At 40.4% G+C, this 22,398-nt stretch overlaps 2 protein-coding genes and 1 long non-coding RNA gene across 6 annotated transcripts; 2 read left to right on the plus strand and 1 right to left on the minus strand.

Annotated features, from left to right (window-relative positions):
* Window positions 1-2: 2 nt before the first annotated feature.
* gadd45gip1 (growth arrest and DNA-damage-inducible, gamma interacting protein 1) lies at window positions 3-3,376 on the plus strand. The gene is made up of 2 exons (XM_061845964.1): window positions 3-433; window positions 1,385-3,376. Exons 1-2 carry the CDS (start codon window positions 33-35, stop codon window positions 1,674-1,676), a joined length of 693 nt encoding a protein of 230 aa, XP_061701948.1. The 5' UTR covers window positions 3-32; the 3' UTR covers window positions 1,677-3,376.
* On the minus strand, window positions 2,611-21,442 carry zgc:158403 (tetratricopeptide repeat protein 39A). 4 transcript variants are annotated; one of them, XM_061845958.1, is made up of 18 exons: window positions 21,217-21,442; window positions 20,090-20,194; window positions 17,149-17,280; window positions 16,765-16,820; window positions 12,723-12,790; window positions 12,542-12,606; window positions 12,064-12,163; window positions 11,921-11,986; window positions 11,703-11,811; window positions 11,532-11,599; window positions 8,135-8,194; window positions 6,706-6,867; window positions 6,508-6,599; window positions 5,917-6,037; window positions 5,739-5,850; window positions 5,547-5,661; window positions 5,053-5,169; window positions 2,611-3,650 (listed from the first exon to the last, which is right to left on the minus strand). In XM_061845958.1, the coding sequence occupies exons 1-18, from the start codon at window positions 21,249-21,251 to the stop codon at window positions 3,542-3,544; spliced, it is 1,692 nt and encodes a 563-aa protein (XP_061701942.1). In that variant the 5' UTR covers window positions 21,252-21,442; the 3' UTR covers window positions 2,611-3,541. The 4 variants fall into 4 exon arrangements, with proteins under 4 accessions (XP_061701942.1, XP_061701941.1, XP_061701944.1 ...); XM_061845957.1 differs by having other exon boundaries at window positions 20,090-20,197; XM_061845960.1 differs by lacking the exon at window positions 20,090-20,194.
* LOC133514338 (uncharacterized) lies at window positions 21,222-22,394 on the plus strand. The gene is made up of 2 exons (XR_009798774.1): window positions 21,222-21,362; window positions 21,437-22,394. It is a non-coding gene; the product is annotated as an uncharacterized LOC133514338 (long non-coding RNA).
* The last annotated feature ends 4 nt before the right edge of the window (window positions 22,395-22,398 follow it).

Raw genomic sequence — 22,398 nt, forward strand, 5'->3', positions numbered from 1 at the left:
CCTCTCACGGGTCCTTCTGACGTGAAGGGAAAATGGCCGCGTCCGTTTTCTGCAGGAGAATGCTGGTGAGCTGTAACACATTGAAAAGGATTTTAACACCCCAAACACCAAATTGCGCGAGCTACCCGAGCGGGGTTCTACTGCAGAGAGCATCTTATAACCCCAAACCTCTGAAACTCGATCTTCGTGCTCCTTATATTCCAGACAAGAGCAGCGAGAAGACGCCAGAATGGCAGAAGACAAGCAAATACGATGGCAAGTTATACGGTCGCTACGGCTCAGCGTCAGGTATCGACCCTGCCTCGTTGTGGCCCAGCCACGCAGAGCTTGACAACATCATCGCCGAGGAAAATGAGTGGCATCCTCCATTAGAGGTCATGTTGAACAATATCGCGGCCAAGCAAAAGGAAGAGGCCGAAAAACGCATGGCAAAGTGAGTAAAAGTAGGATAGCTGTTAATACTTCTAATTATCCAACAACGAATGAACGCTAAACGCAGTCCTGGGCACTGTCTCTTCACTTACTCAAAGATAAAGCATGTACTGCATGCTACGCCTTGCATAAATGGAATAAATGTTACCTGAGATACGACGTCTGGTGTCTGTCCTAAATGGGAGTACAAAAAAAAAAAATCTACAACGTGACTGTTGAAGCTCATCAATACAAGACATTCTCTCAAGAACAAAGATTGTTAGTTTTGCTTATGTGAAGTTTTGAATAACTTTTTCTTGGGACGGTAAATTTACTCCATCTTTTCATATGCTACAAAAACACCAATCTTGATTTAGGTGTTTTTATATAGATTTATTGTTGGTGACTGACACCCCAAGATGAAACCTTACATTTTACTGTAAACTGTAAAAAAAAAAATAACTTTACACTCAAGAATATGAATTTTTCAAATTATTTTTTTTAATTTTAAGATGCACCTGTCTTTTGCGCATTTAACACACACGGGTTTGAATGAACCCGTTTTCCAAAAAAGATTAACTTTTACATTTAATCTACATCTCAGTGGTGCTTAGGTTTACTCCTAACAGGTGACAATTGTATCTTACCGTAGTCACTTTTCTACAAGTTACTTGCAGCACACAATCCTTAGAGCAAACTGTTATGTAAAGACATTCTATTAGGAAACATTACTGTGGATAAATTTTGTGAATGTCTTTTCACACTTGTTTGTATGCATAGATCAACTCAAAAATGCTGCAAAAGCAATATATTGTAAACGATACTGCCACAGTTCATCCAAGTGCAATGGATATTTATCTGTTAGTTGTATCTGATATCTGATCATATAGCTCTGAACCAGTGTGGTGGGCTGTCAATCAAACAATGAGCTCCATTAACCTGTTATAATTAATTAATTTTATTCCTGTTTCAGGGAGAAGCTCATCGCAGAAAACATGGCCAAAATGCCCAAGATGATCGCCGACTGGCGCAGAGAGAAGCGCGAAAGCAAACAGAAGCTTAGAGAGGAGAAGGCACGTCGCGAGAAGTTACTCGCTGAGGCCAAAGAGCGTTTTGGTTACACAGTGGACCCCCGCAGCCCCAAGTTCTTGGAAATGGTTGCTGAAATTGAAAAAGAAGAGAAGAAAAAGAGGAAACTCATGAAACGCAGACTGAGAGAGGAACAGTTGGGAACCACTGTCACCCCTCCAGTTACTTCCTCATAAACTTGGACTCAGTCAGGAAGAACTTGAATAAATGTCAGTCTGTATACATAATGAGACCACTTAAGTGCTCATTTTGTTTACTAATACCATCTGGAATTACAAGACATTAATATTTTAAACTGAGAATGATTTGCTTTCCAAAATTAATTATCATTGTTGCCTGTCATTGTAATAAATATTTCTGTACAGACAACATTGTGAATATTACAAATTGGAGTTAGTAGAAATGAAAACCTCACATGAAATGGGGCAGCAGTACCTCGTCTCTTTAAACTGTGAACCCATAGCTTCAAAGCCGAAGTGAGGCTAAAGTCCTGCTGCAGATAAAATTTGAAAACAGTAGGTAGTTGAGATTTTAGTCTGATTCCTGGCTGCTATCGAGGTGCCATTGAAAAAGGGACAATCAATCCCAGTTCAAGTCACTCAGGATGAAAAAAATATTCAACATTTATCCATTTTTTTTTTTACAAAATACATTTCCAAAGGTACTATTGATGTGAATTTTCACCAGATGTTGGGAACGACCCAAGTAATGCCTATATACAAAATAAAACAAATGAGAAATTAAATTGTGTAAACGTTGTGAAAAGCCAAGACAACACCTAAAATCTATCAACTGTAGTTCAGCCATTTGTCACTGCAAATTAAATCTGAATAGATGGCCTACAACCAGGTCTCATTGCCAAGGTGGGAGTCAAGACACCTCTCATGATAGGTAGGAGCAGAGAGCTGTCTCAAGACCATTACAAACTGTAATTGGTGCAACAACATAACTATGGCATTTATTACAGGCACAAATCAAGTTTCTGAATGTTCCAGGGAGCACACACAAGTGAAAAGCCAATCATACCACCCTAAATTTGCCTTCTTCAGGTGCTCCTCGAAAGATTTCTGACAGAGGAGTGCAAAGAATGATCAGGGTTGTCGTCTAAGAGCCAAGGACCACCTGTGGAGAGCTACAAAAAGACCTGGAATTAGCAGGTACTGTTGTCACAAGAAAAACAGTAATATACTCTGCTGCCATGGCTTGTAGGCACATTCAGCTCCCAACACCCCATTGCTGGAAGAAAAAAAAACATGTCCAAGCTCATTTAAAGTTTTTCAAACATTTGACAGTCTCGTTTGATGCCAGGAAGATTTAACTCTTCGGTTACCGTAACATACATCTCATTTGGAGAACAAATAGTACTGCAGGTCCCCCTTATAACATACCAACGGTAAAGTTTGTAAGTGGGAACTTGATCGAGTAGGGCTGCTTTTCAAAAAATTGTAGCTTTCTCGAAGCAGTGATCGGAAACAAAGGCTTTCGTGCCAAGTATTAAATAAATAGCAGTTGGTTTTACATTATTATACAACTTAATTTCTGATCTGTTTTTCTACTTTCTTTGTATGGATTACTTGGGTTGTTGAAATTTATGTCAAAAGAACCTTTGAAAATATATGTGAGGAAAAATGGTGACGTGTTTGCTTATTTCAGCTGTTGTACTTTTTGACAACATAACACACTGATCTCATGATAAAAATGTACCATACTTCTCTTATATTAATCCATCAGAATAATGCATTTCCTGTGAATGTTTAGAGTGACTTTAATCAGCGGTTGATTCTGGTTATTCATATGTAAACATTGTCCATAAAATGAAATGTCTTTATACACAAGTCTGTAATTTAATATACAATTAAAGCGCTATTATCCAACACTTTCCATCTGTTAGATGCCAATCAGGTCTTCATACGCAAACCTGAATAGAAACCCAGCATTTACTTGATGAAAATGGATGGAAGTATAAAACTGGGTTAAAACAGCGGGAGTGTCGCAATGACCACAGGCGAAGATTGTTTCCGATGATGAATGTCCAGTCTCCCTAAAGACGGGTTTCCTCCGCATCGACAGAACCGGCCTTTAGTTTGGCCAGGGCGGCATGGATCCTGAACTGCGTACGAGATTCCATGGAGTATTCTTTGTAGTTATGTCTAGAATTCAAAAGAAAGCGTTAAGTGCAGGGAAATGGTATCACTATTTCAATAAACAAACGGCGTAGGATGTTTGAATCAATTACCAATAAATTACTGCGCAATTATTTCAAGTCCTGCCATAATACATTTCTGACTTTTTATCGTAGTGTCTAATGGCAGCGAAGCTCTGAGCTACTTTATGAGCAGCAAGGCCAATTTATACAAAAATGTATAGCAAATATCCAGGATGCTCTAGCAACATCTTTGTGTTCCATGAAGCTGCGCCACCTAAGGTACCAGACAGGGACTGCACTGTACTATTCCCGAGTTGGACAGTTTAAGTCAGTGATTTCCAACCTTTATAGAGCCGAGGCACATATTTTACAATTGAGAAATCCCACGACACACCAACAAAAGTAAATGTCACCAAAAATGGATAGATTAATTACTGTATGTACTTCCTGCCATCTAATAGAAGAGGATTTTTTTGTTCTGTCTGTCATTGTGCCTCATTGGCATAAAAAGATGAATAAAGATACATTGTTTCTTATAAATATTATTTTTTTTTTGCAATTACATAAAATCGGATAACTTCCCACAACAAACTTGAAGAGCGCTCACGGCACACTAATGTACCCCGGCACACTGTTTGGTAATCACTGGTTTAAGTGCAATGAAGAACCAAATAAATGGGAAAACAACACACGTGTTGGAATTAGTTTGCCAAACCTTAAACTAGGTAAGTGGGGGGCAGTACCGGATAAATATCAAATATTTTGGATCGATTGGTATATCGCAGCTAAAAAAATTATAATTGTCTTAATTTTTGGGGAGAGTGCAGGGACGACACGCACCAAAACAAGATAAACCAAATATGTAGGTGTAAGATTAAATTTTTTACGAGTTGCAAAAATGTAAGATCTTCAAATGGTTTTCAAAAATTTTCCAGAAAGTAGTACTTTCTAAGCACAATACTTGGCTCTAAAAGTACCGTCATTATGACAAAAATCAAAATGCAGTGGCATACTGGGACCAAGTGTTCATCAAAAACAAGGCAGGTTTTATTATTAAAAGGTATACTTAATATTGTAAGAAAATTAAAAACTATGCTTAAATAATTAAATCAAAATATATTGCAAATAAAAATTAAAAAAATTGAAAACTGTTGTAAAAGATAAAATGTAAGTGTATTTTCCTTAAAATTGAAATACTGTACAACTGAAAAATGTCATGTAAATGTTATGCAATAAAAAAAAAATACCGTAACATCACATACTATTTGAACATTTAATTCTATGATTCATTTGCATATCACTACTGGTACTTGTTCCATATGCACTTTGCTCATGTCGGTATTGATCTAACTATTGCTGTATTCTTGCTTTATATGCAACACTGAGTTCATTTAATAGCAACCTACTTGGCCTTGTGGAGCAGTTTGATGGCCTCGTCTCTTCGACCTTGTTCAATGTAGAGGAGACTTAGCTCCACTAGGGAGTTGGGAATGAGATAGTGGTCGAACCTGAGCTTCTTCTCACTGTACCAGGAAAAAAAAAAAAACAGCTATGCTTGACATTCATTTGAACGTTTTTAAAACTTGCATCTTACAGTCAGGTGGACTGAAAAAGTGAAAGGCTTTCTTTATTGTGGTCCAACATTTTAAGTGTATTTTTTAGAATATTTGCTTCAAATTATGGGAAGTAGTTGTAGGGGAGGTTAGTTCCCCTGAGGAGGGCGCCAACCACTTCCTTCAAGGCAATCCTCGTGACCATAGTATGTTGCCATGAACCACAAATAATTTTCCACAGTACAGTGTTATTCTGTTCACACTAGATAAAAATAGCTCTTTGACTATGGCTGTCTTTTTTGTGTATGGTGAAGGAGAGGTAATTACCTGAATTTGGAAGCGCTCACCTCGAACAAACTTTATGAAAGCATTCCTCAGCACCGTGGAGGAGCCCTTGGTTTTTCAAACACATTCCCTTCAGCAGGTGGATTACACAGCGGTCATCCAGTGTATACTCATTCTCTGTGAAGGTGCAAGAAGATAAAAACCTCAGATGTCACATTTTGTGTTGCATTTCGATAAAGGGGAGAACTGAGGACCTGAAGACTCCAACAGGGCCCGCTCGGCCTCCACTAGCGTCTGCATCATGCCTTCAGTCAGCTCCGATCGGTTCTTGATCATACTAAAACCATTCCACATGTACATCATCTCCTGGAATACAGCAGTGGATGAATGTCAAGGGCTTTTTGGGGTTTCGTTACGGAATTGAAGTCTTACCAGCACGGGCACTTTTAGCCTGACTGGGCATTGAGCTGAGTAGCGGCGAGCTTTGCGGATTGCAAATTTCTCAGTGGGTGGAGACTTGCCTGCTATCTTCTGCTTGAAGGCAGGCACTTGTCTAAAGAGAAGAGGAAGCCACAACTCATGGGTCTGAGCAGAGTTGGTCCCAACGCATGCTAAGCACCCGCTTAGAGTCCTGGGACCAAATTGGGCTCAAACTACCAATTACGAAATGGAGGGCCTCAAATTCAAATTTTGCTCTATAGAGACATGGGACCAGCGCTGGGTTTGGAGTTGAACAAAGTGCCTGAATCTTTTGAGGGAGTTTGTGGTCTTATGGAGCAGTGCAACAACTAGTGCAATATCCATCTCCTTATTTACTAAATGCACTATATTGTCATGAGCTATATTTTTTTTATTGACACACTACAGATTAAAATGCTGTTAGGAATAGTGGCGCCTTTGGAAACGAATATCTGCTCTATTAACCAAAGATTAAACTGTGTGTATAAAAATGTCCATTAAAGTTATGTTATGGAGCTTCCCTAATCATTTCTCTCACAGCATGGTTGATTGGGAATCACCGACCTAAATAGATCCACCTCATCCTCTCCAAAGGGACGTTCCTCTTCCATAGGCAGCATGCTGAGATAAGCGGCTTTCATGTAGATGTACATAGCCTAAGAGAAACAAATTGGATTCTTACATATACATTCTACTCGATGTGACAGTCACTGGCATAATAGGATGATAACAACAATTAGACTAGTTTTTCCTTATGTGCACCTTGGACCAGCGACTTTCCTTGCTCAGCAGGTCAGCATAGAAATAGGCCATCTTCCATGCTCGCTTATAGGTGAAGCACCACATCAGCTCCCAGTAGCACATGTGGTGGAACTGTTTCCATGCTTGCTGGGCCTTGCAGCCGTCTTCAAATAGAGCCACTGCCTGGTGACACAACCGTCCCGGCATGCATAACATGCAAAAGCAACATTGTGTTTGACTCGAATGAAAGCATCCATGTTAGCCTTAAGCTTAGTGCATCTTAGATTATGTCTATAAAAGATAAAATGTTTCATTTCTGCCTTTACAACTCCAAAATGAAACCACTCATTCACACTGATGCCTACGGACAAAGAATTAACAAATTAAGTGAGCATGCATGTTTTGGGGATGTGGGAGGAAGTACCCGGGGAAAACCCAGGCATACACAGAAACCACAGGAGCCAAGATTTGAATCCAGAACCTCAGAACTATGAAGCAGACATGTCAATCATGAGGCCACCATGGTGGCCACCTCAAAAGTCTTACATTAGGAGTGTCAAACTCATATTTGTTGTTGGCCACATTGTAGTTATGATTTCCCTCAGAGTGCCATTATGACTGAAGTATAAAAATCTTTAATCGCCTCATCATGTCTATTTATCCATTTTCTTTGCCACTTATCCTCACGAGGGTCACGGGGAGTATTGGAGCCTATCCCAGCTGTCAACGGGCAGGAGGTGGGGTACATGCTGAACTAATTGCCAGACAATCGCTGGGCACATCACGGCAAACAGCCGCACTCACAATCACACCTAAGGGCAATTTAGAGTGTCCAATTATTGTTCCATGTTTTTGGGAGGTAGGAGGAAACCAGAGTGCCCGAAAAAAAGCCACGCAGGCATGGGGAGAACATGGAAACTCCACACAGGCGGGTCCGGGATTGAACGGGATTGGGATAGAAATGTGAGGCCAATGCTTTACCAGCTGATCCACCGTGCCGCCGGCCTCATCATATTTATACATGAAATTTACGAACTAGTTTTGGACTCAGAAATCCAGAGACATGGGTTTTTCAACTCGTGTTGGTGGTAGTAACACAAAAATGCTTGCAATATCTCCATGTTATCATTTATGATTTGACAATTTAAATTTTTAATACACATTTTAAAAAGAATCATGGAAGTTGACACATGATTTGCCTTCTTCATGGGCCACATAATATCATCTGGCGGGCCAGATCTGACCCCCGGGCCTTGAGTTTGACACCTACGTCATATATCATTCAATCAAAACTAAGCAAAAATGCTGACATTTTGATGATGTGGATGACATTTTGAGGATGTGTGTCACCTAATGACAACAACAGACGCTTTGCCAGTCAGGAAATGAACAATAACAGCAAATGAATGCGAGCCTTCTTCCTGGAAGACTTTATAAGAAAAGCACACACCTCATCGATGTTTCCTTTCATCTCTTCTGCCCTGCCAGCAAAGAAAAGGAATATTGCTCCCTGTACAGAAAAAGAGATTATTAAAGCTACTTCTTAGCCACCACTCATATTACTTCACACTTATTCCTGTTTGCAAGAAGACATGAGTGGTGGCAGTTATTTTAATCTTGTTTCATGGCATTCTCATGAATTTATTTCTATACTCTGGTAATGGTGTCGAGTTTGCTCTGTGGGAAGGGCAGGCATGCACGTATGGAGTAGATGGAGCAGACACGGTGATTGGTTGCTGATGTCAGGTGCAGTTGAACAGGTTGTAAAACACGGGGGAAAAAAATGTGTAATAATGTTCAAATAAGAATAGTTAGAGAGTAGACGAGTTAAGAATTCTATTCAAAGTTCTTAACAACTAGATTATATTTACAACCACCATGACTCATCATAAAAAAAAATCTACAAGAGCTCCTCTCTTAAGTTACTTTAGAAATGAATAATTACTGACAACTGGAATGTATCCCAATGAATGTCTTCTGGTTTTTGAGCTAATATAGCAGGTACGCAGAAAACACACCCATTTTTAAGCAACTTTGTGAGTGTTTAACTGATCTCCCTAGCCGTAATTTAGAATAAAAATGTGCTACAGGGGTGGCACATCTGGAAAGTGTTGGCCTCACAATTCTGAGGACCTGGGTTCAATCCCAGGCCTCCCTGTGTGGCGTTTCCATTTTTTCCCCATGCCTGCGTGTGTTTTCTCCGGGCACTCCGGTTTCCTCCCACACCCTAAAAACACGCAACATTAATTGGACACTCTAATTTACCCCTAGGTGTGATTGTGAGTGCGACTGTTGTCTGTCTCCATGTGCCCTGCGATTGGGTGGCAACCAGTTCAGGGTGTACCCTGCCTCCTGCCCAAAGATAGCTGGGAGAGGCTCCAGCACTCCCGCGACCCTTGTGAGGAAAAGCAACTCCGACAATGGATGGATGTGTCTACAGGGGTTTATCCTTTACTGTTAGAATTTTGTTTACAATGGTGCAATTTCTGCCATCCCTCAATGATAAAGATATTTTCTTGTCAGTCGTTCTAATTGCCTTTCTCTTTTAACTACGACCTATCTGGGTAAACTCACATAACTGTAGGTACAGGAAAACATACTATTAAACATCCATCATTTTTTTTTAGCCGCTTATCCTCACAAGGGTCCCGGGAGTGCTAGAGCCTATCCCAGCTGTCAACAGGCAGGAGACGGGGGACACCCTGAACTGGTTGCCAGCCAACCGCAGTGCACATTTAGACGAACAACAGCCGCACTCACAATCACACTTAGGGGCAATTTTAGAGCATGTTTTTGGGATGTGGGAGGAAACCAGGGTGTCCGGAGAAAACCCACACAGGCATGGGGAGAACATGCAAACGCCACACAGGTGGGGCCAGGATTGAACCCAGGTCTTCAGAACTGTAAGGCCAATGCTTTACCATCTGATCCACCATTTTGCTATTAAATAATTGTTTTTTTTTTCTTGGTCAATATGACAATTCACCCCCTCCCTCTCAGATATAGTGAAACATTGCTGTCGGTTTAGCTTGAGGCAAAATTTTAAATGCAACTTCATTTGATTTTGTGGAAGACAATGGTTGGATAAGAAAGATTTCACAGTTCAGAAATTCCTTATTACTCCTTCCAGCATTCAGTGTTTCCACACACAACATAATTGATATAGATCAGTGGCTCTCAAAGTTTTTTCAACAAGTATCACTTAAACAAAATACCTTGCCTTCCAAATGCCACCATCATGACCAACATGCAAATACTGTAGTGAAGTAGGTCCAAGTGTTCAGAAAAACAATATCTATACCAACCCTATTTCACAAGTATATTTATTACAGTACTGGTAATGTAATGCTGGTTTTGAACATCATTCTAGGAACACTTACTGTACATCTACTATGGTACTGTTTTTTAGTAGTAGTGTTTATTTTTAGGTGATACTTGGTGTAAAACGTTTGGGAACCCCTGCATTAGAATATACAACGTAGTTGGGCTCCTTAGTGAGGAATTTGATAAATTGCACTTTCCATAGCCATCCATCCATTTTCTTAGCCGCTTATCCTCACAACGGTTGTGGGGAGTGCTGGAGCCTATCCCAGCTGTCAACGGGCAGGAGCCGGGGTATACCCTGAACTGGTTGCCAGCTAATCGCAGGGCACAACGAGACAAACAGCTGCACTCACAATCACACCCAGGGGCAATTTAAAGTGTCACATTAATTTTGCTTGTTTTTGGGATGTGGGAGGAAACCGGAGTGCGTGGAGAAAACCCAAGCAGGCACAGGGAGAACATGCAAACTCCACACAGGCGGGCCCAGGATTGGACCCGGGACCTCAGAACTGTGAGGCCAACGCTTTCCAGCTGTGCCACCGCTTTTTATATACAGTACAAGTTGATTGAGTTGCGAGCATGGTCACTGAACAAATTTAACTTAACTTAATCACAAAATACCATTTGTGAATGTGTGCTTAAAAGTGTTCATTATATAGGGTAAGCCAAAAAATGTGACATTTGAACTATGAATATTTGATCAACTAAAATAGATTAAAATGGCCTTCATCTTGAAAACTAAAATTCTAATCAAATTTCCAATAACATTCAAACAGATTTATAATAACCAATTTCACAAGTGCATTCAATTTTGCCTGAATTTCACCTGCATAGAAGAACAATTGCGGGAGGAAATGTACAGTGATTTTCTGTCTTGAACCAGGAAAAAAAGATAAAGGGTTAGATTCCGAACCACGCCTGCAGTAGATGAAATGGGCAAAGTTTTTGTTTTTTTTTGGGGGGGGGGATAATTGACACATATTTTCAAGCTGTATGTAACTCCTCAGAATATCAGTCTTTCACACACTCCTATCAACCTCAAGCATGCTTACTGGATAACACTCGCTCTACTCTTAAACATACAGTAACACACTAGTATTGTACACCATGAACGTTTTATACCTTGCAATACCAACATAATTTTTTTGTTTTTTGTTAGTTTTGTTTTAGGATAGAAAGTGTTTATTCCATTTAAAAAAATACAACATTCACTCAAATCCCCAAAAATAAAAATTATGGATAGTATGAATATTAAAAAAAAAAAAAAAAATCTGCAATTCACTGAATCCTTACTAGATGAACCACAACATGGTGAAATGTTCACTGTAAATGAATACAGGAACAATATAGTTCAAAATCAAATCAAAATTTGATATCTGAGCCCAAAGTGGCTTTGTCATTAATGATGTATTATGCCATCATACAGTATGTACTTCTTCATGTTCGAAGTCACAATTAATAATGTTACTTTTTCTGCTGTTGTTGCTACAAGCTATCATTTTGAGATTCTGCAAGCCACTCACCCGAGGATACCGCAGCCTGAATATTTTCAACAATCTTTCAGCTTCTACCACATGTCCCTCACCTGTTCCTGAGGAGGAGACATAAAACATCTTACAGATCGCGAAGCAGGAGCGGCTGATCATTCGGACATATGAAGACTATTTTTTATTTTATTTATTTATTTGGTTTACCGAGTATGAATGTGAGAAAGGTGTAGTAACAAAGCAGTAGCAGAGCACACAGCATGGAGCGCAGATTCAATGCTGTCGCGCCATCATCAAGCAGGGACAAACCGTACTCCTTAAACAAATATGTAGATGAGATCATTGTGTAATCTATAGACATTAATTGATATGCAAATGAGATTTGAGGCATCGGTTGGATATGATTGAGTGCACCAGTCACGTACCTTATCTCCCGAGAAGCCTGCAAACTCTAAAACTTTTAGTATCCGTGGCGGAAATAAAGAGAGTGTCTAAAAAAATATATAGAAAAAGTGAGCTGTAAAATACATTATACACGGGATCTTTTTGTAGTATAGCGACATCATACCAGATTAAATGCTCCGATTCCAAAAGAAATTCCACCCTCTAAGTGATTGTGGCTTGGTCCTTTAAAACAGGTTTGAGATTTTACATAGGAATGCAAGTCTCTGGAAAACAAAGTTAATAATGTCAGAAAAAGCCCTTTAGGAGCACAGAGTTTAATGAACTGACAAATTCGACAAGCACAAATCACTATAAATATATCTTTTGTCATTACCTTTTTTCAATGCCTTAGTGTTTTTTCTTCTTTCCTTTATCTTTAAAATTGAGCGTGATTGAATAACAGTGATTAAAGATACTGTGTACACAGTATGACAAACGTCTTTGGACACACCCTTCAAATCAATTACTCAATTAGCGATGGAAGCAGTCTACAAATTTGACTCGACCTTCATATATAATATTACATCTCATCTTGTGACCTGTTGTGGAGGTCATAATTCACAATTGCATTGTACATAGTTACAGCATGTAGAGCTACTTACTTGTAAATCAGGTAGCTGTTTCGTACTTTGATCCCACCTTTGATAAAACTCACCATATTCTCATCCTACAAAGAAATATTTTGTGCTGTCATTTGTCTTCAATATGCAAGGACCAATTTTGTTTTGTGATAATTGGGATAAATGCAAAGATAATCACAGTGTACATATTAGATGAGTGTACCTGTAGGAAGGTGAGAGCAGCTCTTTGCAGTTGGCATTCTGCATAACACACTTCAGCATGAAGCTGCTCTGCACATGCATGGCATAATATTAAATACTGTACAGGAATAGATAGAATAATGATATTGTCTAAACATCCCGAAATGCCGCGTATCAAAATTTATAATTTTTTTTTGTCCAAAAATGGGTCAATTTTTAATGGGCCGGCAGGAAGTCAGTCACAGCATTGCTATTGTACTGATCACATACTGTAGCACTGATACCAAGTACATATTTTCTTGGCAAATACTTAGTTTAAAGTCATGTTTGTTGTAATAAACTAATACACATTGAGCTGAAAAAGTATAGAAGGAGATCCTTCAACGATAAAGACAAATTCCTGGGGTGGCCATTCATATGGTGACATCAGATCTAAATTCAAATCACTTCATGACCAAAGAGTACTGAAATGCTTGAATTCAGTCTTCCATCCATCCATTTTCTGAGCCGCTTATCCTCATGAGAGTCGCAGGAGTGCCAGGGCCCATCCCAACTATCATCAGGTAGGAGGCAGGGTGTACCCCAAGGGGAGATCATGCATACTCCACACAGGTTGGGCTGGAATTTCAACCCCGGTCCTCAGACCTGTGAAGCCAATGTACTGCAGCTGTGCCACCGTGCCGCCTGAATTCAGTCTTACTATTTTATATTTTGTACTATCCATGTTCAGAACGTTGGCCATTAGCCAATTGCAAGCCACTTACTATATATACAAACTGAAAAACAACCGATGACACTCACATTCACATCAAGAAGCTATATGAGCAACATAATCTGATCAAACCCCCAAAACAGGTTAGCCCAAATCTTGTGTATGCTGTGCTAACAAGAATATCTACGGGTTGCTGTCATAAATGGTTTGAACCCCAACTTGATAATTTTCTATATGATTTGTGGCTGGTGTCTTCAAACAAGAGTTAAATACATTTATAATCATTGGTATACACAAATATGATATTTAAACACAAACAAAACCTAAACACCATATATTGTCCTCTTTGGTGACTCTGGGGTGACTTCTAGTGTTGAACGACATGAATTAGACATTTTAGAGGTTTAAAGTTCCGACAGGTGCGCCGTCTGAGTCAGCTGCTATTGGGTTCCATCATTTACCCTTCCTGGAAGGAAGTACTTTCACCTGTTCATCAGGTTATGCATACTGTCTAGCTGATTGGCAATTTAGAGTCTCAATATAACCTAACATGCTTTGTTGTTAGAGGAAAACGACGTTCACAAATACAACCAACACAAGCATGAGGAGAACTAAACAGAAAAAAACAACTGAGATTAATAGAACGACAAACCGCTGAACTATAAGGCAGACAGGCTACTTAATTCTCTATACAGACTTATTTTATTTATTTTGAACATATAGTAAATGTACACAGTATATAATTACTAGAATCCTGAGATGCCCAAATGAAATGAGTATAGTAAGGCACACAGTAGTCACCTGCTTTCCATTAATTTGCACCATTTACAAAGCACGCTGACTGATTTTCATATTGAAGCACAAATATACATATCCTTCTGGGCTTCATATTTTTCTACAATCTCCATTAAAAAAATTTTATTTGTATATTTTTCAAAAATTTTAAAGAGGCCTAATATTGGACATACAAAACTCCCCCAGAAATTCAACATTACAAAACCACTGCAAATGCAATAGTGGTTGTTATGCTCACTTTTCCACAAATGGATAAGGATAATGGATGGAAAAAATTAACACAAATACGTCTTAGAGTCTTCAGATTTTTTTTTTTTTTTTTTGGGGGGGGGGAGGGGTTCTTTTACGAACAGTCCTTCTTTGTCAATCCAGTTGTCTTTACTGGTAATCACACTGGAGAGGGCCTTATTTTGTTGTTGCAATGCACCAGAGGTATCTGTGACCTGCAATCCCAGGATGAGGCAGCCATTTTGCATTCACACAATAGCAGACATCAAAATAAATTATTTCGGAGATGAATGAATACGTATGAATTTCTGAAAGTGTCGGAACTGTTGCATAGCTTCAAGGGAAAATCCAGTGGTTTGCATTAACAATGTATCCAATAGGTCATGTAATATGTACTCTATCTTGACAATGTGATGTTAAATCCACTCCCATTTAGTAGTGTTTTGAGAAGATTTTTATCGACAATTACGAATTTTCAGGGGCGCTGCCATTTTCGCGAGTCACATCACCTACGTGGGCGTATGTGACATGTTACGTGCTGTTCCAAACGCTTGATTACATGGGACTCGATTATGCGCAGCGCTGATTTTTCGGATTTGTCCTCATCTGATGAAGACATAGCAATATCGGTTGATCGGGAAGACCGAGGAATACTTCCATACACATCCGTGAGCGGCACAGCCGTGTGTGGCTCTCCAATGCTTGGTTGATTGGGAAGACGGAAGATTACTTCCATACACAGCCATGAGCGACTCGGCCGTGAGCGGCTCGACCACTCAGTTGATCGGGAAGACGGATGAATACTTTCATACGGATTTGAACCTGTGGCTGTAAATAATGCCGCCAAGCGGCAGAGCCATGAGCTCGCTCCCCGGCCGGGCGATCTTCTTGCTCGGCCGGGGAGCTCAGCTCACAGCTCCTCTGCTCTGTATGGAAGTATTCCTCCGTCTTCCCGATCAACCGATACTGCTATTTCTTCATCAGATGGGGATAAATCCGAGAAATCAGCGCTGGGCGTAATGGTCTCCTATGTAATCGAGCTTTTGTAATGGCACGTAACACATCACATATGCCCATGTAGGTCATGTGACTCGCGAAAATGGCAGCGCCCCTGAAAATTTGTAATAGTCGATGAAAAACTTTTCAAAACACTATTAAATGAGAGAGGATTTAACTTCACATTGTCAAGATAGAGTACATATTACATGACCTATTGGATACATTGTTAATGCAAACCACTGGATTTCCCCTTTCAGTATTTGTATGATTGCATGAAAGGACAAGAAAGAATAGCCAAAGTCAAAAAATACACATCGATGAATGACAAGGGTGGAGGGAGAAGAGTGAGGCTTCAGGGAGAAGAGACAGCAACTTTAAATACTTGGGGTCAACAGTTCAGAGCGATGTTGACTGTGGTAAGGAAGTGAAGAAATGGGTCCAAGCAGGTTCGAACAGCTGGGAGAAGGTTTCCGGTGTGTTATGTGATAGAAGAGCCACATAAATCAGAGTTGAGGTCAGCCATGATTTACGGATTAGAAACACTGGCACTGAAGAGACAAAAAGAAGCAGAGCTGGTGGTGGCGGAAATGAAGATGTTGAGGTTCTCTCCAGGAGTGAGCATCTGAAAGAAGAATCCAGTGATGGCTTTTCATATGCACCATCAATTGGCAGTCTGAATGTAACAAGGAGTCTCCAGTCACACAAGAAAAGTTGCTAACATGCTGCTTGACACTTTAGAAAAAAAAAAAAAAAAAAAATCGGCATGAGAAGGTAAGCACAGTGTTGTGTGGTTGTCACATCAGCTTCACAGTGCTGAGGTTGGGGGTTCTTGTGTGGGTTTTCTCCAGGATTCCGGCTGAGACCCACATTACAAAACACGATTCTTACGTTAAGAGATAACTCGAAATTGATTGTGGGTGTGAATGTGAGTTTGTCTGTTTTTCTATATGTTCCCTGAGATTGGCTGGCGATTCGTTTAGGGTGCACCAAAGTAAGGAGGGCTAACTCGAGGCTCCAGCTCACCTGTGACCCGAGTGAGGATAAGCGGCACTGAATGTCCTGATAGTTGATCGGAAAAATGAGTAGGTGCTCAATTCGGGATGTATCATTGCAGTCACCATGATAAAGACTTTGCGTTTGTAACTGATACAACCATCCCCGTAGCGTATGCAAGTAGGATGATAGTTGATATATGCCGTTTTTCTTTATCTTTCATATATTTTGACAGAGCAATAGGAAATACATGTTATTAAAACAGATGCGAAAGCTTTAAATTTGGTGGAAAAATACACATCCAAGGTAAAAATGAAGCAGCTGAATTAACTTTTACCTTCAGTGAGTGGCTCCATGGTGGACTTCCCTAAATTTGGAGATTTACGGCGAAACCTGAAACGATGTTACCATAGCAACAAAATATGTACGTTACTATTCTGTGTGCGATGACAAACCAGTTTCTCATAATACATATGAATGTCAACTAAATATGACAGCAGGTAGATATAGGCAATAACCATCCATGCAAGCGTTCCAAATAGTAGTACAAGCAGCAACATGTTTGGAGCAGTAATAAATGCATTGGTGCAATTCTCTTTTTATAGCTCATAAAACAGGAACATAATGGCTCTTAAAACATGATTGCGGTGTTAAACGTGCTCATGAAGAAACAAGCAGCAATCGGGGTGGATGTTATTTTTGATTGAGAAGAAAAACAGACCTCTGACAAAGATCCTGAGCACTCTTCATGGTAGCTCCGGCATTGCAAATGTCATCATGCTGGAAAGTCATCATGGCCTGCATTTCCAGGACTGTGGCGTACATAAGAGCATGGTACATACTTTCACCCACTCTACAGAAGAAAAACAGAATGACAGCCATATCATACAGCTGGTAGACAGACAGTAGTATATAAGACAAATTATGTCTTAATTATTTTGTGCTTTTTATTTGTCCGACCACATTGCGGCCAGAGGCTCAAAAACACAAAGGGGTTGATCAAAAAAGTTTCACATAACAAGGATTTGAAATCAAAGAGTACAAACTTTGAGTTTCCCTCTTCAATGTGGGCTGGACGATTACCCACCAAGTCCTGCTTTGTTTGCTTTCTTCGGTGTACAAGAAGAGACGAGTTGTGGCAGGAAAACAGATTGCTGCTTCCTTATAAAAACACTCGTTCAATGCCCTGAACATCCAACAGTTGCTGGTAGAAAACATAATTGCCATGCTGGAGCAACCACCCAAGTCACCTAATCTTGAACCCTGTGATTTATTTTTCCTCTTTCCCATCTCAAGGAGTGATCAAGAGGGCTGCTTTTGAAGGAATTGATTGACATCAAGATGCCCGTGACAAAAGAGCTACGGAGGATAACGGAAGAATTCTTTCAACGGGTGCATGGCAGAGGAAGGCTGGGAAAGGGTTTTAGACTGCAGAAGGATTATTTAAGAACAATTTGGAGTTTGGATTTAAATATAGCTTTTGTGATACGAGTCCTGGAATATTTCTGACACACCTCGTGCATATACAGTAAATCTGCAGTATTTTTGTTTGCAGTTCAGAAGATCTCTGGTTTGAAAACATGACAATTCAAGACCGCAGTGTGTGGCACTGCTCTTCCTCCTTGCATCCTACCTTGAAGCTCCACTTCCTGCGCCCTTATACCGTAACATCCACTGGGCATTCTCTTTACATGTCCAAACCATCTCAATCCTGCCTCTCTAAACCCTAAAGTAGATGCTTTTCCTGATGAACTCATTCTTGACCCTGTCCATTCTTATCACTCCCTAAGAGAATCTCAGCTCTGCCAGCTCGTGCTCTCTCTCGTCTCTTGGTCATAGCTTGTGTACCAAAACCAGACTCCATCGCCAGTCTCAGTACCTTAGCTTGTGCTCTTCTACCACAGATCACCGTTGACACTGTCCTTCCCGTCCCGGCATTCACCTTCCTTTCATTTCTAAACTGCCCATTACTCTGAATTGTAGCCTCACAATTTCACTGGCCTCCCTTCCATCCACACACGTACTGCAACTGACTTTCCTAATTTTTCTCAAAGCTTCATGGTCCACAGAGACAACTGTCTGACTTGACGTGTCAAGCTGTCCATCCCCATGCAGGCCCACCTCCACCTTGACATCTTCAATCATTCCAACACTACACCTTATTACTGTCCTGATACATGTCTCAGACTGGTCTAATATGCTTACCTGCCATGCCAAATTTTCACATATGCTACAACTGTTATTTCCTTGGCATGCCACTGTGAAATTTTTATAAATACAAAGATACAATGGAGCTTCATCTGACCTACCCCTTTACTGTAATTATGACTTAAGTACTTCGAGCATAGGTTAGTGATGGAATACAAAGCAAAGCAAAGCAAATTTATTTGTATAGCGCATTTCATACACAAGGTAATTCAATGTGCTTTACATGATTAAAGGCATTTGAAAACAAATAGATAAAACATTTGAAATGGGACAAAAACAATCAAAATGACAAAATATTTTGAAAAAAGACAAAACCCACATACAGTGCAAGTAACATGATCAAAAAGTGGATATATTCTAAAAAGCATGAGAAAAAAAGAAGAGTTTTCATTCTGGATTTAAAAACATTCACACTTGGGGCTGACCTCACCTCTATTGGCAACTTATTCCATTTGTGTGCAGCATAATAGCTAAATGCTGCTTCACCATGTTTGCTTTGGACTCTGCGCTCCACAATTTGACCTGAGTCAGTCGATCTCCGAGCTCTACTGGGTTTGTATTCCGTAAGAATTTTTTTCATGTATTCAGAACCTAAATCATTTAGTGATTTATAGACCAGTAGCAGAACTTTAAAATCCATTCTAAAGCTGACTGGAAGCCAAAGCAAGGACTTTAGGATTGGAGTTATATGCTCTAACCGCTTTGTTTCGGTCAGAACGCGAGCTGCAGCATTCTGGATGAGCTGCAGCTGTTTAATACTTTTTTTTTTGGGATTCCAGTCAGAAGACCATTACAGTAGTCAAGTCTACTTGAGATAAAAGCATGGATGAGCTTTTATATATATCGTGTATTTCAACTGAAATTTAAATTCAGGCTATGTAAGCCGCCATAGGAACTTTGTTGCAATTCAAGGACCCATGTGTTTTCTGTATTTATCTTAAAATTAGGCAATGTTTATTTAAAAAAATTCACAGTGACTATGTGTGGAGGAAGGTGAAGGTGAGATCAGAGGTCATCTTTCTCCCAAGTGTTATTGCTAAAAGTCATCGATCCATAATGCTTCACACTTATCCTCTGGAACCTACTCCACACATTTTTGTGAGAGGTGGGATGCACTCTGACTTTTTCAATGAGGAGTAGTTTTCTTTGAAGGTGTTGCACTACTGCTACTATCTCCCATCCTAATGTTTATTTAGCAAGGCTGCCCTTCTTTGGCTGTTGAAACAGTCAGACCTCAGGCGTCAGCTTCAGCAAACACTTAATATCCTGGAGAATGAAAGCTTGCCCGAGTTACACCTGTATGTCAGCTAACAAGAGGCACATTGCGCCACACTGCAGGTCACTGTATACGACTTCACCTGGGGCCAAAACTCAGGCCCTCCTTTCAACACATAATTGTATAACCACCCCAAAGTTAGACACTAAAAAAGATCTGAATCAGTTTTTTGTATTACTTTGATCGCAGCCTCTCCAGACTCTCATTGAAGTGATTGTTTAGGAAGAGATCCAGGGCCTCCATACACTCATGCAGGCTCTCTTCTAGGGTCATCTGGGATGAGCTGCTAAAATATACAAAAAGGGGGACATGACAATGGATACTATGGACTTAACTTGGGATTTTGCAAATAACATTGTGTACTCAAGATAAAGAGATTGTGCACTCAAGATAAAGCTATTTTTGTGGTATTTGCTAGCTGGCTACAACGCGATGTACACCTGCACAAGATATCCGAAACAAGAGTTGAAGTTATGCTCAGCTTTGATTGGTACTGTCAGTAAGGTGGAGAGAACACATATACGGCATTAAAAAAAATAAAAAAATCCTGCATCTTATCTCCAAGAAATGTCCAAATATATGAAAAACTGACATAATGGCTGTTTGTTGCTTATGTGTATCATCATTATTAGAAAAGATAATGTTAGCATTTGTGAGTTTAATGATTTAATGAGATCCGTGCTTTTTATGTCAGCTCCCAGGGCCAATCCTGGAGATCGGAGGCCCCATGGGAAAATAAACGCCACTTTGGGCTACCTATATAAACTCCATGACCTGAGGACCCGGGATTTGAACCAGTGGCATCGCAGCTGTAGGCATAGTGTTTTCCAAGCCCTTGTCAACACTTCCATCCTTACTGAACAGCTGACACATGCATTGAGTTTTTTGTGTAGTTTTGTTTTTTTATTTCATAACTTGAATCTCATTGCCACAAGATCAAATGTGCAAGACTTCAATCCTTTGGCTGAATTGTCATTCGAACTCCACTGAGCATAATTGGACGCATTGATACACATTGAATGTCAAAAAGGGCAGAACCCACTGGGTCACGTGTCGTCATGTACTACGTTTCATGACCAACATACGGTAACACGTCAAACTCCTCGAGGCATAGGCGCACTTTCAAAACGTTTACTTGGAAGAGACACCCATATTAGAAAAATAAAAGGCATCGCGTTGCTAAACAAGCTGGAAACCGCCTTTTGTGTTTCCCAACTTTTCTTTTACTTGCTGCGCTGGTAGCGCAAGTCTAAACGCCACGACTCCTCAGCAAAAGAGTTTTGTGTGTGCGTGTGTTGCACTCACTTGTGAGCAGCACCGGCGTCTTTTCCATTGGACATGTTCTCTCCGGGCTGCGACACCTGCTAGGGCCAGGGTCGGTTGTCACAAACACGCCGGAGCCCACCGAGGCGCATCGACCACTTCTCCGCACCTTAAAACCAAACTCCACGGTGAGTCCAAACGCGGGCCGAGCCTTGACATTTATTTCCGCACAGTTTTTTTTTTTTTGTGTGTCAATTTCCAGATGAGGTCGCGTCGGGTGTCAAGGAATTCACCCCTGTGTGTGTGAGGAAGTTAAGAAGTGGCGAACTTAAAACTCCTCCTCTGCTTCCATCGACACGCACACTTTGAGGAAGGCAAATGAAGTGGGAGGAGAACCTCGGCTGTGGACAACGTCACCGGCCCTGCGTGCTCCGGTCCAACCGGCTGCTGTGCTCGGTGCTTGCCGGGTCACAACGTTACGGTGGCTGGGACGGGCGACAAGAAAATCGTCATCGGTCGAAGTGATCGCAAAGTGTCATTCATGCAAATGCGAAAAAATGCCAAGGAACAAAATGTGTGACTTGCTACTTTATATCGACTCGGATTTTTTTTTAGTAAGTAAATAGTAAATAAAATTGAGGTGACTGTTAGTTGTTGACTTGCATTCAGGCCATTAGATTTGTATTGTGTGACTTCTACTATCACGCAACACTCAAATGGCTCACTAGATGACTCCAAAGACCAGTGTAAGAATTTTCTCAAATTAACCTGAGAACTTTTTGTTGAGTATTCTATCTCAGTAAGAAACGTATAGCATGCTGCATGGTGAATGACTGGTTAACACTTCTGCCTCACAGTTCTGAGGCCCTTGGGTTCAAATCCCAGCCCTGCCTGTGTGAAGTTTGCATGTTCTCCCCGTGCCTAGGTGAGTGTTCTGTGCATGGGCACGTTGATTTCCTCCCAAATCTTAAAAAGTTAAAAAAAAAAAAAAAAAAAAAACGCGCGGTAGGTTGAATGAAAACTAAATTGTGAGTGGTTGTTTGTTTATGTGTGTGCCCTGCGATTGAACGGTCTTAGAGTTGCAACCCCCACCTCCCTACAAAACCACCACTGTTCCGCATGTTTTTACTTTGTTTAGGTTGTCACTCTCGCCAGACAAAAGTTGATTTCCTGTAAGTTTTATACAAACATCACCTCAAAGAAACCAGCTTAAACATGGACCAA

The sequence above is a fragment of the Syngnathoides biaculeatus genome, chromosome 16 (genome assembly GCF_019802595.1).
Source record: "Syngnathoides biaculeatus isolate LvHL_M chromosome 16, ASM1980259v1, whole genome shotgun sequence".
Lineage (NCBI taxonomy): Eukaryota > Metazoa > Chordata > Actinopteri > Syngnathiformes > Syngnathidae > Syngnathoides > Syngnathoides biaculeatus.

What these genes read in the sequence shown, in the direction of transcription:
- gadd45gip1 (XM_061845964.1), top strand. Translation starts at nt 33, where the DNA reads ATGGCCGCGTCCGTTTTCTGCAGGAGAATGCTGGTGAGCTGTAACACA. An exon ending in GCCGAAAAACGCATGGCAAA is followed by an intron (nt 434 to 1,384) that starts GTGAGTAAAAGT and finishes TTCCTGTTTCAG; the next exon opens with GGAGAAGCTCATCGCAGAAA.
- zgc:158403 (XM_061845957.1), bottom strand. Translation starts at nt 21,251, where the DNA reads ATGTCCAATGGAAAAGACGCCGGTGCTGCTCACAA. An exon ending in AACAGCTACCTGATTTACAA is followed by an intron (nt 12,164 to 12,541) that starts GTAAGTAGCTCT and finishes TTTGTTTTCCAG; the next exon opens with AGACTTGCATTCCTATGTAA. An exon ending in GGCTAAAAGTGCCCGTGCTG is followed by an intron (nt 5,851 to 5,916) that starts GTAAGACTTCAA and finishes GCTGTATTCCAG; the next exon opens with GAGATGATGTACATGTGGAA.